The 20,660-nt window shown below is 48.2% G+C and overlaps 1 protein-coding gene across 3 annotated transcripts in view; it reads left to right on the top strand.

Moving 5' to 3' along the window:
* LOC110532860 (constitutive coactivator of PPAR-gamma-like protein 2) overlaps positions 1-20,660 on the top strand; it is a 58,070-nt gene that overhangs the window by 24,947 nt on the left and 12,463 nt on the right. For all 3 annotated transcript variants that reach the window (XM_036989152.2, XM_036989151.2, XM_090185619.1), the window contains exons 7-11: positions 5,074-5,330; positions 11,880-12,105; positions 17,162-17,333; positions 17,466-17,715; positions 18,955-19,069. In XM_036989152.2, the coding sequence (XP_036845047.1) occupies positions 5,074-5,330; positions 11,880-12,105; positions 17,162-17,333; positions 17,466-17,715; positions 18,955-19,069 (1,020 nt within the window). The remainder of the gene's footprint in view (positions 1-5,073; positions 5,331-11,879; positions 12,106-17,161; positions 17,334-17,465; positions 17,716-18,954; positions 19,070-20,660) is intronic.

The following is a 20,660-nucleotide window of genomic DNA, read 5'->3' as shown; positions in this document are numbered from 1 at the left end:
CAGATGAATTGCAAAGTCCCTCTTTGCCATGCAAATGAACTGAATCCCCCAAAAACATTTCCACTGCATTTCAGCCCTGCCACAAAAGGACCAGCTGACATGTCAGTGATTCTCTCGTTAACACAGGTGTGAGTGTTGACAAGGCTGGAGATCACTCTGTCATGCTGATTGAGTTCGAATAACAGACTGGAAGTTTCAAAAGGAGGAGGGTGGTGCTTGGAATAATTGTTAATCTTCTGTCAACCATGGTTACCTGCAAAGAAGCATGTGCCGTCATCATTGCTTTGCACAAGAAGGGCTTCACAGGCAAGGATATTGCTGCCAGTAAGATTGCACCTGAATCAACTGTTTATTGGATCATCAAGAACTTAAAGGAGAGCGGTTCAATTGTTGTGAAGAAGGCTTCAGGGTGCCCAAAAAAGTCCAGCAAGCGCCAGGACCGTCTCCTAAAGTTGATTCAGCTGTGGGATCGGGGCACCACCAGTACAGAACTTGCTCAGGAATGGCAGAAGGCAGGTGTGAGTGCATCTGCAAGGTGAAGACTTTTGGAGGATGTTCCGGTGTCATGAAGGGCAGCAAAGAAGACACTTCTCTCTTCTCTCCAGGACAAACATCAGCGACAGACTGATATTCTGCAAAAGGTACAGGGTTTGGACTGCTGAGGACTGGGGTAAAGTGATTTTCTCTGATGAATCCCCTTTCCGATTGTTGGGGGCATCTGGAAAAAAACTTGTCCGGAGAAGACAAGGTGAGCACTACCATCAGCGTCATGTGTCATGCCAACAGTAAAGCATCCTGAGACCATGTTTGGGGGTTGCTTCTCAGCCAAGGGAGTGGGCTCACTCACAATTTTGCTTAAGAACACAGCCATGAATAAAGAATGGTACCAACACATCCTCCGAGAGCAACTTATCAATCCCTTTTCCAGCATAATGGAGCACCATAAGGCAAAACTGATAATTATCTTCTTGGCGCACCCGTTAGCGAGATCATTTTCGTCAACATCTGCTGAATTGCAGAGCGCCAAATTCAAATTAAATTACTAAAAATATTTCATTTTCATGAAATCACAAGTGCAATATAGCATAACATAGCTTGTTACGTTGTTAATCCACCTGGCGTGTCAGATTTCAAAAAAGCTTTACAGCGAAAGCAAACCAAGTGTTTATGTAAGGACATCTCTCTCAGCAGACAAAACATTACAAACAGCTAGCAGCAAAGTAGATTGGTCACGAAAGTCAGAAAAGCAATCAAATGAATCGCTTACCTTTGATCTTCGGATGTTTGCATTCACGAGACTCCCAGTTAAACAATAAATGTTCCTTTTGTTCGATAAAGATTATTTTTATATCCAAAAACCGTCATTTGGTTGGCACGTTTTGTTTAGTATTCCACAGGCTCGTGCAGGTCACGACGGGCAGGCAAATTCCAAATAGTTTCTGTAAAGTTCGTAGAAACATGTCAAACGTTTTTTATAATCAATCCTCAGGTTGTTTTTATCTGGACGGTAGCTTTTTCAATAGGGGAGAGAGAAAATATCTGCTCCAAGCTGTTGGCACAGGCAGTGTTGACCCTTCTTATTTAATACCTCTGTAATCCGCCCTGGCATACTTCTGGGCCACATCCTGACTGATGGCAGCCCATTGTCGCTCATTTTTCAGAATAAAAGGCTGAAACTATGTCGAAAGACTGTCCACAGCATGTGGAAGCCACAGGGAAAGGAATGTGGTTGATATCCCTTTAAATGGAGGGAAGGCATGCAATGGAACAGAGAGGTTTCAAAATAACCGCACTTCCTGGTTGGATTTTCCTCAGGTTTTTGCCTGCAATTTCAGTTCTGTTATACTCACAGACAATATTTTGACAGTTTTGGAAACTTGAGTGTGTTTTCTATCCTAATCTGCCAATTATATGCATATTCTAACTTCTGGGCCTGAGAAATAGGCAGTTTCATTTGGGTACGTTTTTCATCCAAACATCAAAATACATCAAAACATTAATATTTTGGGTCCATGTTCAGGAAACTCCCCAGACCTTAATCCCATTGTGAACTTGTGGTCAATCCTCAAAAGGCAGATGGACAAGCAAAGACCCACAAACTCCAAGCATTGATTATGCAAGAATGGGCTGCCATGTGGCCCAGAAGTTAATTAACAGCATGCCAGGGCGGATTGCAGAGGTATTAAATAAGAACTGTAACACTGTAAATATCGACTCTTTGCATCAACTTCTTGTAATTGTCATTAAACGCCTTTGACACTTATGAAATGCTTGTAATTATACTTCAGTATTCCATAGTAACATCTGACAAAAATATTTAGATGCACTGAAGCAGCAAACTTTGGAAATTAATATTTGTGTCATTCTCAAAACCTTTGGCCACGGCTGTACAGTAGCTGGATCTCCTCTTTTTTACATCTTTATTTAACCAGGTAGGCCAGTTGAGAACAAGTTCTCATTTACAACTGTGACCTGGCCAAGATAAAGCAAGGGGGTGAGACACAAACAACAACACAGAGTTACACATGGAGTAAACAAACATACAGTCAATAACACAATTGGGTGGATTGGGTGGGCTATTTACAGCTGCAGTGATCTGTTAGCTGTTCAGATAGCTGATGTTTAAAGTTGGTGAGGGGAAATATGAGTCTCCAGGTTCAGCGATTTTTGCAATTTGTTCCAGTCATTGGCAGCACAGAACTGGAAGGAAAGGCGGCCAAAGGAGGTGTTGGCTTTGGGGATGACCAGTGAGATATACCTCCTGGAGCGCGTGCTACGAGTGGGTGTTGTTATCGTGACCAGTGAGCTAAGGCGGAGCTTTACCTAGCAAAGACTTATAGATGACCTGGAGCCAGTGGTTCTGGCGACGAATATGTAGCGAGGGCCAGCCGACTAGAGCATACAGGTCGCAGTGGTGGTTGGTATATGGGGCTTTGGTGACAACGGATGGCACTGTGATAGACTGCATCCAGTTTGCTGAGTAGAATATTAGAAGCTATTTTGTAAATGATATCGCCGAAGTCGAGGATTGGTAGGATAGTCAGTTTTACGAGGGTATGTTTGGTGGCGTAGTTGGTGAACCAGACGAGGCGGTCATTAGAGAAACCAAGGCTCTTGAGTCTGCCGATGAGAATACGGTGATTGACAGAGTCGAAGGCCTTGGCCAGGTCGATGAAGACAGCTGCACAGTGTACTGGCGGTTATGATATCGTTTAGGACCTTGAGCGTGGCTGAGGTGCACCCGTGACCAGCTCGGAAACCGGATTGCATAGCGGAGAAGGTACGGTGGGATTCTAAATGGTCAGTGATCTGTTTATTAACTTGGCTTTCAAAGACTTTAGAAAGGCAGGGCAGGATGGATATAGGTCTGTAACAGTTTGGGTCGAGGGTGTCACCCCCTTTGAGAGGGGGATGACCGCGGCAGCTTTCCAATCTTTAGGGATCGAGGACGATACGAAAGAGGTTGAACATACTGGTAATAGGGGTTGCAACAAGGGCGGTGGATCATTTTAGAAAGAGGGTCCAGATTGTCTAGCCCAGCTTATTTGTAGGGGTCCAAGTTTTGCAGCTCTTTCAGAACATCTGCTATCTGGATTTGGGTGAAGGAGAAGCTGGGGAGGCTTGGGTAGTAGCTGCGGGGGGTGCGGAGCGGTTGGCTGGGGTTGGGGAAGCCAGGAGGAAAGCATGGCTATCCATAGAGCAATGCTTATTGAAATTCTCGTTTATCGTGGATTTATTGGTGGTGACAGTGTTACCTAGCCTCAGTGCAGTGGGCAGCTGGGAGGAGGTGCTCTTATTCTCCATGGACTTTAGTGTCCCAAAACTTTATGGAGTTGTTTTGATTACTCTTGTATTGACTCAGTACAGTAGCTGTCTCCCCTCTTGTATTGACTCAGTACAGTAGCTGTCTCTCCTCTTGTATTGACTCAGTACAGTAGCTGTCTCTCCTCTTGTATTGACTCAGCAGTACAGTAGCTGTCTCTCCTCTTGTATTGACTAAGTACAGTAGCTGTCTCTCCTCTTGTATTGACTCAGCAGTACAGTAGCTGTCTCTCCTCTTGTATTGACTCAGCAGTACAGTAGCTGTCTCTCCTCTTGTATTGACTCAGCATCACAGTAGCTGGTTCTCCTCTTCTATTGACTCAGCAGTACAGTCGCTGGTTCTCCTCTTGTATTGACTCAGCAGTACAGTAGCTGGTTGTCCTCTTGTATTGACTCAGCAGTACAGTAGCTGGCTCTCCTCTTGTATTGACTCAGCTGTCTCTCCTCTTGTATTGACTCAGCAGTACAGTAGCTGTCTCTCCTCTTGTATTGACTCAGTACAGTAGCTGTCTCTCCTCTTGTATTGACTCAGCAGTACAGTAGCTGTCTCTCCTCTTGTATTGACTAAGTACAGTAGCTGTCTCTCCTCTTGTATTGACTCAGCAGTACAGTAGCTGTCTCTCCTCTTGTATTGACTCAGCAGTACAGTAGCTGTCTCTCCTCTTGTATTGACTCAGCATCACAGTAGCTGGTTCTCCTCTTCTATTGACTCAGCAGTACAGTCGCTGGTTCTCCTCTTGTATTGACTCAGCAGTACAGTAGCTGGTTGTCCTCTTGTATTGACTCAGCAGTACAGTAGCTGGCTCTCCTCTTGTATTGACTCAGCTGTCTCTCCTCTTGTATTGACTCAGCAGTACAGTAGCTGTCTCTCCTCTTGTATTGACTCAGCAGTACAGTAGCTGTCTCTCCTCTTGTATTGACTCAGTACAGTAGCTGTCTCTCCTCTTGTATTGACTCAGCAGTACAGTAGCTGTCTCTCCTCTTGTATTGACTCAGCAGCACAGTAGCTGGTTCTCCTCTTCTATTGACTCAGCAGTACAGTAGCTGGCTCCTCTCTTGTATTGACTCAGCTGTCTCTCCTCTTGTATTGACTCAGCAGTACATTAGCTGGTTCTCCTCTTGACTCAGTAGTACAGCAGCTGGCTCTTTTGTATTGACTCAGTTGACTCTTGCTATCACTTAACCAGCAACAATGGCTGTATTCCAGCTTGTTGTAGTTCTAACATTCTCTCTCTCTCTCTCCCTCCCCAGTACCCCCTCCAGGGTGTAAAGCCACCCTATCAGAATGCTCCGTACGGACCAGGCAACACCCCTCTGTTCCAGAACCCCCCACCTCCCCTGCAGGACTGCAACGATTCACTGCCAGGGAAAATGGCCTTCACCGATTGGTCAGCTCCATATGACCAGGGAGGAAGTAGATTACCTAATCACCATGCGGCCGCTCCCTCTGGTCCCTCCCCGTCTCCTTCATCATCTTCTGATGGAGATGAACCAAACGACAGCAGCAAGTAAGATACACACACACACACACACACACACACACACACACACACACACACACACACACACACACACACACACACACACACACACAGTCACACACACACAGTGACACACACACACGCACACACACACAGTCACACACACACAGTGACACACGCACAGTCACACACACACCACACACACACACACACAGTCACACACACACACAGTGACACACACGCACGCACACACACACAGTCACACACACACAGTGACACACGCACACACACACACAAACACAGTGACACACACGCACACACACACAGTCACACACACACAGTGACACACGCACAGTCACACACACACACACACACACACACACAGTCACACACACACAGTGACACGCACGCACGCACACACACACAGTCACACACACACAGTGACACACGCACACACACACACAAACACAGTGACAAACACACACACACACACAGTCACACACACACAGTCACACACACAGTGATACACACACACACACACAGTGATACACACACACACACACCGTGATACAAACACACACACACACACACACAGTGATACACACACACAGTCACACACACAGTGATACACACACACAGTCACACACACAGTGATACACACACACACACACACACACACACACACACACACAGTGATACATACACACACACACACAGTGATACACACACACACACACACAGTGATACACACACACAGCGATACACACACACACACACACACACACACAGTGATACACGCGCACACACACACAAACACAGTGACACACACGCACACCGTGATACAACACACACACACAGTCACCCACACACACACACACACACAGTGATACACACACACACACAGTGACACACACACACACACACAGTGACACACACGCACACAGTGATACACACACACACACAGTGATACAAACACACACACACAGTGACACACACACACACATACACAGTGACACACACACACACACACACACAGTGACACACACACACACACAGTGACACACACACACACACACACAGTGACACACACCGTGATACAAACACACACACACACAGTCACACACACCGTGATACAAACACACACACACCGTGATACAAACACACACACACACACCGTGATACAAACACACACACACACCGTGATACAAACACACACACACACCGTGATACAAACACACACACACACCGTGATACAAACACACACACACCGTGATACAAACACACACACACACACACACACATGCACACACACACACACACACACAAACACAGTGACACACAGACACAGTGATACACACAGTCACACACACACAGTGATACACACCACACACACACACACACAGTCACACACACACAGTGACACACACACACACAGTGATACACACACACACACACACACACACAGTGATACACGCACACACACACACACACACACAAACACAGTGACACACACACACCGTGATACACACAGTCACACACACAGTCACACACACAGTGATACACACACACACACACACACACACACAGTCACACACACACACACACGCACGCACACACAGTGATACACACACACACACACACACACAGTGATACAAACAAACACACACACACACACACACACACACACACAGTGACACACACACACACAGTGACACACACACACACACAGAGTGACACACACACAGAGTGACACACACCGTGATACAAACACACACACACACAGTCACACACACAGTGATACACACACACAGTGATACACACACTCACGCACACACAGTGATACACACACACGCACACAGTGATACACACACACACACACACACACATTGATACACACACACACACACACTCACTCAATACGGAAGTGGTCAGATGACGCAAATGCTACACTACAGGACTGTTTTGCTAGCAAAGGCTGGAATACGTTCCGGGATTCTTCCGTTGGCATTGAGGACTACACCACATCAGTCAATGGCTTCATCAATAAGTGCATCGATGAAGTCGTCCCCACAGTGACCGTACGTACATACCCTAACCAGAAGCCATCGATTACAGGCAACATCCGCTCTGAGCTAAAGTTGCTGCTTTCAAGGGGCGGGACTCTAACCCGGACACCTATAAGAAATCCCACTATGCCCTCCGACAAACCATCAAACATGCAAAGCATCAATACAGGACTCAGATTGAATCCTACACCAACTCCAATGCTCGTCGGATGTGGCAGGCATTGCGAACTATTACTGACTACAAAGCACAGCCTTGAGCTGCCCAGTGACACAGGCCTACCAGATGAGCTAAATGACTAATATGCATGCGTCTAGGCAATCAACACTGAAGCATGCATGAGGGCACCAGCTGTTCCGGATGACTGTGTGATCAAGCTCTCCGTAGCCGACTTGAGTAAGATCTTTTAAACAGGTCAACATTCACAAGGCCGCGGGGCCAGACGGATTACCAGGACGTGTACTCCGAGCATGTGCAGACCAACTGGCAAGTGTCTTAACTGACATTTTCAACTTGTCCCTGACTGAGTCTGTAATACCAACATGTTTCAAGCTAACTTCCATAGTCCTTGTGTCCAAGAACACTAAGGTAACCTGCCTAAATGACTACCAACCCGTAGCATTCATGCCCGTAGCCATGAAGTGCTTTGAAACAGAAACCATAGACCCACTCCATTCTGCCCCAACAGATCCACAGATGACATGATCTCTATTGTGCGCCACACTGCCCTCTCCCACCTGGACAAAAGGAACATCTATGTGAGAATACTATTCATTGACTACAGCTCAGCGTTCAACACCATAGTGCCCTCAAAGCTCATCACTAAGCTAAGGACTCTGGGACTAAACCCCTCCCCCTGCAACTGGATCCTGGACTTCCTGACGGGCCACCCCCAGGTGGTGAGGGTAGGCAGCAACACATCTGCCACGCTGATCCTCAAACACTGGGGCCCCTCAGGGTTGCGTGCTTAGTCCCCTCCTGTACTCCCTGCTCACTCATTACTGCATGGCCAAGCACAACTCCAACACGACTCCAACACCGTCATCAGGTTTGCTGATGACACAACAGGAAGGCCTGATCACCAACAACGACGAGACAGCCTGTAGGGAGGTGGTCAGAGACCTGGCTGTGTGATGCCAGGACAACAACCTCTCTCTCAACATGATCAAGACAAAGGAGATGGTTGTGGACTACAGGATAGGAGGACTGAGCACTCCCCCATTCACATCGACGAGGATGTAGTGGAGCAGGTTGACAGCTTCAAGTTCCTTGGTGTCCACATCAACAAACTATCATGGTCCAAAGGAATGCGCTGATACACACACAGCACACTAATACACACACACACACACACACACACACACACACACACACACAGCACACTAATACACACACACACAGATATGCCCACACACACACACACACACACACACACACAGATATGCCCACACACACACACACACACACACACACACACACACACACAGATATGCCCACACACACACACACACACAGATATGCCCACACACACACACACAGATACGCCCACACACACACATAGCACACTAATACACACACACACACAGCACACTAATACACACACACACAACACCCGGATACGCCCACACACACAGATACACCCACACACACACAGCACACTAATACACACACACAACACACTGATATGCCCTCACACACTGATACACACACTGATACACCCTCACACACACTGATACACCCTCACACACTGATATACACACTGATACGCCCTTACACACTGATACACCCTGATACACCCTCACACGCTGATATACACACTGATACGCCCTCACACACTGATACACACACTGATACACACTGATAAACACACTGATACACACTGATCCACACACTGATACACCCTGATACACCCTCACACGCTGATATACACACTGATATGCCCTCACACGCTGATATACACACTGATATGCCCTCACACGCTGATACACACACTGATACGCCCTCACACGCTGATACACACACTGATACACCCTCACACACTGATACACACACTGATACGCCTACACACACTGATACACGCTGATACACACACTGATACACCCTCACACGCTGATACACACACTGATACGCCCTCACACGCTGATACACACACTGATACGCCCTCACACACTGATACACACACTGATACACCCTCACACGCTGATACACACACTGATACGCCTACACACACTGATACACGCTGATACACATACTGATACGCCCTCACACACTGATACACACACTGATACGCCCTCACACACTGATACACACACCGATACACCCTCACACGCTGATACACACACTGATACGCCTACACACACTGATACACGCTGATACACATACTGATACGCCCTCACACACTGATACACACACTGATACGCCCTCACACACTGATACACACACCGATACACCCTCACACGCTGATACACACACTGATACGCCCTCACACACTGATACACACACTGATACGCCCTCACACACTGATACACACACTGATACACCCTCACACGCTGATACACACACTGATACGCCTACACACACTGATACGCCCTCACACACTGATACACACACTGATACACCCTCACACGCTGATACACACACTGATACACCCTCACACACTCATACGCCCTCACACACTCATACGCCCTCACACACTGATACGCCCTCACACACTGATACGCCCTCACACACTGATACACACACTGATACACCCTGATACACCCTCACACGCTGATACACACACTGATTCGCCCTCACACACTGATACACCCTCACGCACTGATACGCCTACACACACTGATATGCCCTCACACTGATATGCCCTCACACACTGATACACACACTGATACACCCTCACACATTGATATACACACACTGATACACCCTCACACACTGCTACGCCCTCACACGCTGATACACACACTGATACGCCCTCACACACTGATACACCCTCACACGCTGATACACACACTGATACTCCCTCACGCTGATACACACACTGATACGCCCTCACACACTGATACACACACTGATACGCCCTCACACACTGATACACACACTGATACACCCTCACACACTGATACACCCTCACACGCTGATACACACACTGATACGCCCTCACACACTGATACTCCCTCACACGCTGATACACACACTGATACGCCCTCACACACTGATACGCCCTCACACGCTGATACACACACTGATACGCCCTCACACACTGATACTCCCTCACACGCTGATACACACACTGATACGCCCTCACACACTGATACGCCCTCACACACTGATACACACACTGATACGTCCTCACACACTGATACACCCACTAATACACCCACTGATACGCCCTCACACACTGATACACACACTGATACACACACTGATACGCCCTCACACACTGATACACCCTCACACACTGATACGCCCTCACACACTGATACACACACTGATACGCCCTCACACACTGATACGCCCTCACACACTGATACACACACTGATACGCCCTCACACACACTGATACACACACTAATACGCCCTCACACACTGATACACACACTGATACGCCCTCACACACTGATACGCACACTGATACGCCCTCACACGCTGATACACACACTGATACGCCCTCACACGCTGATACACACACTGATACGCCCTCACGCTGATACACACACTGATACGGCCTCACACACTGATACACACACTGATACGGCCTCACACACTGATACACACACTGATACGGCCTCACACACTGATACACACACTGATACGGCCTCACACACTGATACGGCCTCACACACTGATACGGCCTCACACACTGATACGGCCTCACACACTGATACGGCCTCACACACTGATACACACACTGATACGGCCTCACACACTGATACACGCTGATACACATACTGACACGCCCACACTGATATACACACGGATACATACACCGGTACACCCTCACACATTGATATGTGGGCTTTTTTATAAAATGTTCTGTTCTTGTTTATTAATGTTCTGTATTATGTCATGTTTTAGTGTTTTGTGTGGATCCCAGAAAGAGTAGCTGCTGCTTTTGCAACAGCTAACGGGGATCCTAATGAACTACCCCGCATAAAATACTCACACACACACACACACTCATAGTTTATTCATGAAGGCCTGTGTGGCTTGACTCACCACTGTTACTGGTTTCACTGCAACCTGTTGTATGGTTTTGTCTCAGCTGCAACACCCTGACTCTCTCCCCTCCTCTCTCTCTCTCCCCTCTTCTCTCTATCTCCCCTCTTCTCTCTCTCTCTCTCCCCTCTTCTCTCTCTCTCTCCCCTCTTCTCTCTCTCTCTCCCCTCTTCTCTCTCTCTCTCCCCTCTTCTCTCTCTCTCTCCCCTCTCTCCTCTCCCCCGTGTCTTGCTCCTCTACCCTTCCCTCTCTCCCCTTTCCTCTCCTGTCTCTCCCTCTCTCCTCTCTCTTTTTCAGCCATCTGCCAGACAAGTCCTCCAGGTGGGACGATCCGTCCTGTCGAGGGGGCGGAGGGGATGGTTCCCACGGTAACATTCCATCGCTGTTGTCGATGGCGACGCGGAGTCACATGGACATAACCACGCCCCCTCTGCCTCAAGTCAGCGCTGAGGTGTTGAGAGTAGCAGAACACAGACACCGCAGAGGACTAATGTATCCAGAGATATACCACATACTGACCAAGGTAACAGACACAGAGGACTGATGTATCCACAGATATACCACATACTGACCAAGGTAACAGACACAGAGGACTGATGTATCCACAGGTATACCACATAATGACCAAGGTAACAGACACAGAGGACTGATGTATCCACAGATATACCACATAATGACCAAGGTAACAGACACAGAGGACTGATGTATCCACAGGTATACCACATACTGACCAAGGTAACAGACACAGAGGACTGATGTATCCACAGATATACCACATACTGACCAAGGTAACAGACACAGAGGACTGATGTATCCACAGATATACCACATACTGACCAAGGTAACAGACACAGAGGACTGATGTATCCACAGGTATACCACATAATGACCAAGGTAACAGACACAGAGGACTGATGTATCCACAGATATACCACATAATGACCAAGGTAACAGACACAGAGGACTGATGTATCCACAGGTATACCACATACTGGCCAAGGTAACAGACACAGAGGACTGATGTATCCACAGATATACCACATACTGACCAAGGTAACAGACACAGAGGACTGATGTATCCACAGGTATACCACATAATGACCAAGGTAACAGACACAGAGGACTGATGTATCCACAGATATACCACATAATGACCAAGGTAACAGACACAGAGGACTGATGTATCCACAGGTATACCACATACTGACAAAGGTAACAGACACAGAGGACTGGTGTATCCACAGATATACCACATACTGACCAAGGTAACAGACACAGAGGACTGATGTATCCACAGGTATACCACATAATGACCAAGGTAACAGACACAGAGGACTGACGTATCCACAGATATACCACATACTGACCAAGGTAACAGACACAGGGGACTGATGTATCCAGAGATATACCACATACTGACCAAGGTAACAGAGGACTGACGTATCCACAGATATACCACATACTGACCAAGGTAACAGAGGACTGACGTATCCACAGATATACCACATACTGACCAAGGTAACAGACACAGAGGACTGATGTATCCACAGATATACCACATACTGACCAAGGTAACACAGAGTACTGATGTATCCACAGATATACCACATACTGCCCAAGGTAACAGACACAGAGGACTGATGTATCCACAGATATACCACATACTGACCAAGGTAACACAGAGTACTGATGTATCCACAGATATACCACATACTGACCAAGGTAACAGACACAGAGGACTGATGTATCCACAGATATACCACATAATGACCAAGGTAACAGACACAGAGGACTGACGTATCCACAGATATACCACATACTGACCAAGGTAACAGACACAGGGGACTGATGTATCCAGAGATATACCACATACTGACCAAGGTAACAGAGGACTGACGTATCCACAGATATACCACATACTGACCAAGGTAACAGAGGACTGACGTATCCACAGATATACCACATACTGACCAAGGTAACAGACACAGAGGACTGATGTATCCACAGATATACCACATACTGACCAAGGTAACACAGTGGACTGACGTATCCACAGATATACCACATACTGCCCAAGGTAACAGACACAGAGGACTGATGTATCCACAGATATACCACTTACTGACCAAGGTAACAGACACACAGGACTGACGTATCCACAGATATACCACATACTGACCAAGGTAACAGAGGACTGACGTATCCACAGATATACCACATACTGACCAAGGTAACAGAGGACTGACGTATCCACAGATATACCACATACTGACCAAGGTAACAGACACAGAGGACTGATGTATCCACAGATATACCACATACTGACCAAGGTAACACAGTGGACTGACGTATCCACAGATATACCACATACTGCCCAAGGTAACAGACACAGAGGACTGATGTATCCACAGATATACCACATACTAACTGACCAAGGTAACAGACACAGAGGACTGATGTATCCACAGATATAACACATACTGACCAAGGTAACAGAGGACTGATGTATCCACAGATATACCACATACTGACCAAGGTAACAGACACAGAGGACTGACGTATCCACAGATATACCACATACTGACCAAGGTAACAGAGGACTGACGTATCCACAGATATACCACATACTGACCAAGGTAACAGAGGACTGACGTATCCACAGATATACCACATACTGACCAAGGTAACATACACAGAGGACTGATGTATCCACAGATATACCACATACTGACTGACCAAGGTAACAGACACAGAGGACTGATGTATCCACAGATATTACACATACTGACCAAGGTAACAGAGGACTGATGTATCCACAGATATACCACATACTGACCAAGGTAACAAACACAGAGGACTGATGTATCCACAGATATACCACGTAATGACCAAGGTAACAGACACAGAGGACTGACGTATCCACAGATATACCACATACTGACCAAGGTAACAGACACAGGGGACTGATGTATCCAGAGATATACCACATACTGACCAAGGTAACAGAGGACTGACGTATCCACAGATATACCACATACTGACCAAGGTAACAGAGGACTGACGTATCCACAGATATACCACATACTGACCAAGGTAACAGACACAGAGGACTGATGTATCCACAGATATACCACATACTGACCAAGGTAACACAGTGGACTGACGTATCCACAGATATACCACATACTGCCCAAGGTAACAGACACAGAGGACTGATGTATCCACAGATATACCACTTACTGACCAAGGTAACAGACACACAGGACTGACGTATCCACAGATATACCACATACTGACCAAGGTAACACAGAGTACTGATGTATCCACAGATATACCACATACTGACCAAGCTAACAGAGGACTGATGCATCCACAGATATACCGCATACTGACCAAGGTAACAGAGGACTGATGTATCCACAGATATACCACATACTGACCAAGGTAACAGACACAGAGGACTGATGTATCCACAGATATACCACATACTGACCAAGGTAACAGACACACAGGACTGACGTATCCACAGATATACCACATACTGACCAAGGTAACAGACACAGAGGACTGATGTATCCACAGATATACCACATACTGACCAAGGTAACAGAGGACTGACATATCCACAGATATACCACATACTGACCAAGGTAACAGACACAGAGGACTGATGTATCCACAGGTATACCACATACTGACCAAGGTAACAGAGGACTGATGTGTCCACAGATATACCACATACTGACCAAGGTAACAGATGACTGATGTATCCACAGATATACCACATACTGACCAAGGTAACACAGAGGACTGATGTATCCACAGATATACCACATACTGACCAAGGTAACAGACACAGAGGACTGATGTATCCACAGGTATACCACATACTGACCAAGGTAACAGACACAGAGGACTGATGTATCCACAGGTATACCACATACTGACCAAGGTAACATAGATGACTGATGTATCCACAGATATAACACATACTGACCAAGGTAACAGACACAGAGGACTGACATATCCACAGATATACCACATACTGACCAAGGTAACAGACACAGAGGACTGACATATCCACAGATATACCACATACTGACCAAGGTAACAGACACAGAGGACTGATGTATCCACAGGTATACCACATACTGACCAAGGTAACAGACACAAAGGACTGATGTATCCACAGGTATACCACATACTGACCAAGGTAACATAGAGGACTGATGTATCCACAGATATACTACATACTGACCAAGGTAACATAGAGGACTGATGTGTCCACGGATATACCACATACTGACCAAGGTAACAGAGACACTCTTTGTTATGGGTGTCCATTTTTAATCAATAAGTCTTGAGGTGTGGAATATGGCCACGCAAAGCGGAGTGCTGGGACACAGCCCTTAGCAGTGGTTTATAACACAAACCCCTGAAGTGCCTTATTTCTATTAGAAACTTTATTCAAACGTATTTAGAGCAATAATAATACACGTTTTGTATACCTGTGGTATTTCATGGCTTTCAGCCAATCAGCATTCACGGCTCGAACTCCCCAGTTTCTAATGTCAGATAATGACTTCTACTTCTGCCTCTGTCTGTTAGTGTGTCTGTAGGGTTGCAGAGTAACAGGCATTTGAAGGTGCATCTCTGGCCTCAAGCCTCCATTGACACTTAAAGGGCCAATCAGCAGTTGCTCTCTCTCCATCCCTCTACATCTTTCTCCCTCTCTCTCTCCCTCTCCCTCTCCCACTCCCTCTCTCCCTCTCTCCCTCTCTCCCTCTCTCTCTCTCTCTCTCTCTCTCTCTCTCCATCCCTCTCTCTCTCTCATCCCTCTCTCTCTCTCTCATCCCTCTCTCTCTCGCTCTCTCATCCCTCTCTCTCTCTCTCTCCCTCCCACTCTCCCTCCCACTCTCCCTCCCACTCTCCCTCCCACTCTCCCTCCCACTCTCCCTCCCTCTCCATCTCCATCCCTCTCTCTCTCCATCCCTCTCTCTCCATCCCTCCCTCTCTCTCCGTCCCTCTCTCCGTCCCTCTCTCCGTCCCTCTCTCCGTCCCTCTCTCCGTCCCTCTCTCCGTCCCTCTCTCCGTCCCTCTCTCCGTCCCTCTCTCCGTCCCTCTGTCCGTCCCTCTCTCTCCGTCCCTCTCTCTCCGTCCCTCTCTCTCCGTCCCTCTCTACATCCCTCTCTACATCCCTCTCTACATCCCTCTCTACATCTCTCTCTCTGTCCCTCTCTCTGTCCCTCTCTCTGTCCCTCTCTCTGTCCCTCTCTCTGTCCCTCTCTCTGTCCCTCTCTCTGTCCCTCTCTCTGTCCCTCTCTCTGTCCCTCTCTCTGTCCCTCTCTCTGTCCCTCTCTCTGTCCCTCTCTCTGTCCCTCTCTCCGTCCCTCTCTCTGTCCCTCTCTCTGTCCCTCTCTCTGTCCCTCTCTCCGTCCCTCTCTCTCTCTCCATCTCTCCGTCCCTCTCTCTCTCTCCATCTCCATCCCTCTCTCCCTCTCTCTCCATCCCTCTCTCTCTCTCCATCCCTCCCCCTCTCTCTCTCTCCCCCTCTCTCTCTCTCTCTCCATCCCTCTCAGGGAGAGATAAAGATGGCGGTGTGTATAGAAGATGATTGTAACAGTGAACTGCCTCCAGCCTCTCTGCTGTTCAGAGCAGCCAGACAGTACAGCTATGGGGTCCTCTTCAGCCTAGCCGAAACACACCGACGCCTCGAGAGACTTGCCATGCGCAACAGAGGACCCCTCGAAGGTGAGGGAAAGAAGGAAGGAAGGAGGGAAGGAAGTGAACAATTTAGTTTTGCTTGTCTTTTCCACTCTCTCTCTTTCTCTCCCTGGTTATTTGTCTTGTCTCTTTCTCTCCCTGGTTGTCATCGTCTTGCAGTTCCTCCAGTGATAGTGAAGGAGTGGTCCAGTGGGAAGTCGAAGTCGGCCCTGACCCCGGAGCTGGTTCCAGCGCTGTGCTTCAGAGAGTGGACCTGTCCTAACCTGCGGAGGCTGTGGCTTGGTAGAGCCAGTGAAGATCGCTCCCGGAGGACCAGAGCTTTCCTAGCCTGTCTGCGCTCTGACTGTCCTGCCTTACTCAACCCTGCTCAGGTCCCACAACACCTTCTGCTCATGTGCTGCGTGCTCAGGTGAGACTGGAAGGGTGTGAGAGGTGTGTGTGTCTGTGTACCACGTGTGTGTGCTGCGTGCTCAGGTGAGACTGGAAGGGTGTGAGAGGTGTGTGTGTCTGTGTACCAAGTGTGTGTGCTGCGTGCTCAGGTGAGACTGGGTGTGAGAGGTGTGTGTGTCTGTGTACCACGTGTGTGTGCTGCGTGCTCAGGTGAGACTGGAAGGGTGTGAGAGGTGTGTGTGTCTGTGTACCAAGTGTGTGTGCTGCGTGCTCAGGTGAGACTGAAAGGGTGTGAGAGGTGTGTGTGTCTGTGTACCAAGTGTGTGTGCTGCGTGCTCAGGTGAGACTGGAAGGGTGTGAGAGGTGTGTGTGTCTGTGTACCAAGTGTGTGTGCTGCGTGCTCAGGTGAGACTGAAAGGGTGTGAGAGGTGTGTGTGTCTGTGTACCACGTGTGTGTGCTGCGTGCTCAGGTGAGACTGGGTGTGAGAGGTGTGTGTGTCTGTGTACCACGTGTGTGTGCTGCGTGCTCAGGTGAGACTGGGTGTGAGAGGTGTGTGTGTCTGTGTACCACGTGTGTGTGCTGCGTGCTCAGGTGAGACTGGAAGGGTGTGAGAGGTGTGTGTGTCTGTGTACCAAGTGTGTGTGCTGCGTGCTCAGGTGAGACTGAAAGGGTGTGAGAGGTGTGTGTGTCTGTGTACCACGTGTGTGTGCTGCGTGCTCAGGTGAGACTGGGTGTGAGAGGTGTGTGTGTCTGTGTACCACGTGTGTGTGCTGCGTGCTCAGGTGAGACTGGAAGGGTGTGAGAGGTGTGTGTGTCTGTGTACCAAGTGTGTGTGCTGCGTGCTCAGGTGAGACTGAAAGGGTGTGAGAGGTGTGTGTGTCTGTGTACCAAGTGTGTGTGCTGCGTGCTCAGGTGAGACTGAAAGGGTGTGAGAGGTGTGTGTGTCTGTGTACCACGTGTGTGTGCTGCGTGCTCAGGTGAGACTGGGTGTGAGAGGTGTGTGTGTCTGTGTACCACGTGTGTGTGCTGCGTGCTCAGGTGAGACTGGAAGGGTGTGAGAGGTGTGTGTGTCTGTGTACCAAGTGTGTGTGCTGCGTGCTCAGGTGAGACTGGGTGTGAGAGGTGTGTGTGTCTGTGTACCACGTGTGTGTGCTGCGTGCTCAGGTGAGACTGGAAGGGTGTGAGAGGTGTGTGTGTGTCTGTGTACCACGTGTGTGTGGTGTGTTAAGGTGTGTGTGTGTGTGTGTGTGTTAACAGGTATATGATGCAGTGGCCAGGTGGTCGTATTCTACAGAGACATGAGTTAGATGCCTTCCTGGCCCAGGCAGTCTCTAACCAGCTCTACGAACCAGACCAGCTACAGGAACTGAAGGTACAACACACACTAGACACAGCCAACACTGCTGGACCAGGTCCAGTTTGAAGGTACAGCTGGTTCCTGAGCACTTCCCAGAGGGAGCCATTGCTGGAGACCTGTTGGGGATAGCTGTGCCAGTATGCTACAGGTTAAGGACAGCCCATCATATCTTTGAGCATCAACTGCACCTCTGGACCCAATAGTTTGAGTCACGGAGTGAGGAGGAGAGGAACCGTTTCCTGCACATTCTAGAAGAGAGGGACCCGATGTTAGTTGCCCACTTGTACATGGGTGTAGCTGGGTCAGCAGGGAGAAGAGAGAGACGAGGAGTCGGTGGTAGACAGTTGATGAAGTGGTACATAGGGGAGCATATGTGTGGGAACGAGGAGATATCTGTGGCGAGGAGCGTTGCGGCAGGTAGACAAGCGGTTAAAAGCGTTGGGCCAGGAACCAAAAGGTTGCTGGTTCGAATCCCTGAGCCACCTAGATGAAAAATCTGTCCATGTGCCCTTGAGCGTGGCACATAACCCTAAATGCTGCTGTAAGTCGCTTTGTATAAGAGCATCTGCTAAGTGACTAAAATTTGAAAATACTAATTATTATAATAACCAAAAAAGTGTTAAACAAATCAAAATATATTTTCTTCAAAGTATCCACCCTTTGCCTTGATGACAGCTTTGCACATTCTTGGCATTTTCTCAACCAGCTTCACCTGGAATGCTTTCCCACCAGTCTTGAATTAGTTCCCAAGACTCATCCCAAACCATCTCAATTGGGTTGAGGTCGGGTGATTGTGGAGGCCAAGTCATCTGATGCAGCACTCCATCACTTGGTAAAATTGCTCTTACACATCCTGGAGGTGTGTTTTGGGTCATTGTCCTGTTGAAAAACAAATGATAGTCCCACTAAGAGTAAACCAGATGGGATGGTGTATCGCTGCAGAATGCTGTGGTAGTCATGCTGGTTAAGTGTGCCTGAATTCTAAATAAATCACTGACAGTATCACCAGCAAAGCACCCCCAAACCAAACCATCACCTCCGCTTCACGGTTGGAACCAAACCATCACCTCCGCTTCACGGTTGGAACGACACCATCACCTCTGCTTCACTGTTGGAACCAAACCATCACCTCCGCTTCACGGTTGGAACCAAACCATCACCTCCGCTTCACGGTTGGAACCAAACCATCACCTCCGCTTCACGGTTGGAACCAAACCATCACCTCCGCTTCACGGTTGGAACCAAACCATCACCTCCGCTTCACGGTTGGAACGACACCATCACCTCCGCTTCACGGTTGGAACCAAACCATCACCTCCGCTTCACGGTTGGAACCAAACCATCACCTCCGCTTCACGGTTGGAACCAAACCATCACCTCCACTTCACGGTTGGAACCAAACCATCACCTCCACTTCACGGTTGGAACCAAACCATCACCTCCACTTCACGGTTGGAACCACGCCATCACCTCCGCTTCACGGTTGGAACCAAACCATCACCTCCGCTTCACGGTTGGAACCACACCATCACCTCCGCTTCACGGTTGGAACCAAACCATCACCTCTGCTTCACTGTTGGAACCACACCATCACCTCCGCTTCACG

This window comes from Oncorhynchus mykiss, chromosome 9, assembly GCF_057628025.1.
Source record: "Oncorhynchus mykiss isolate SJ-2025 chromosome 9, ASM5762802v1, whole genome shotgun sequence".
NCBI lineage: Eukaryota > Metazoa > Chordata > Actinopteri > Salmoniformes > Salmonidae > Oncorhynchus > Oncorhynchus mykiss.
This window is presented reverse-complemented; position numbering and strand designations above follow the sequence as displayed.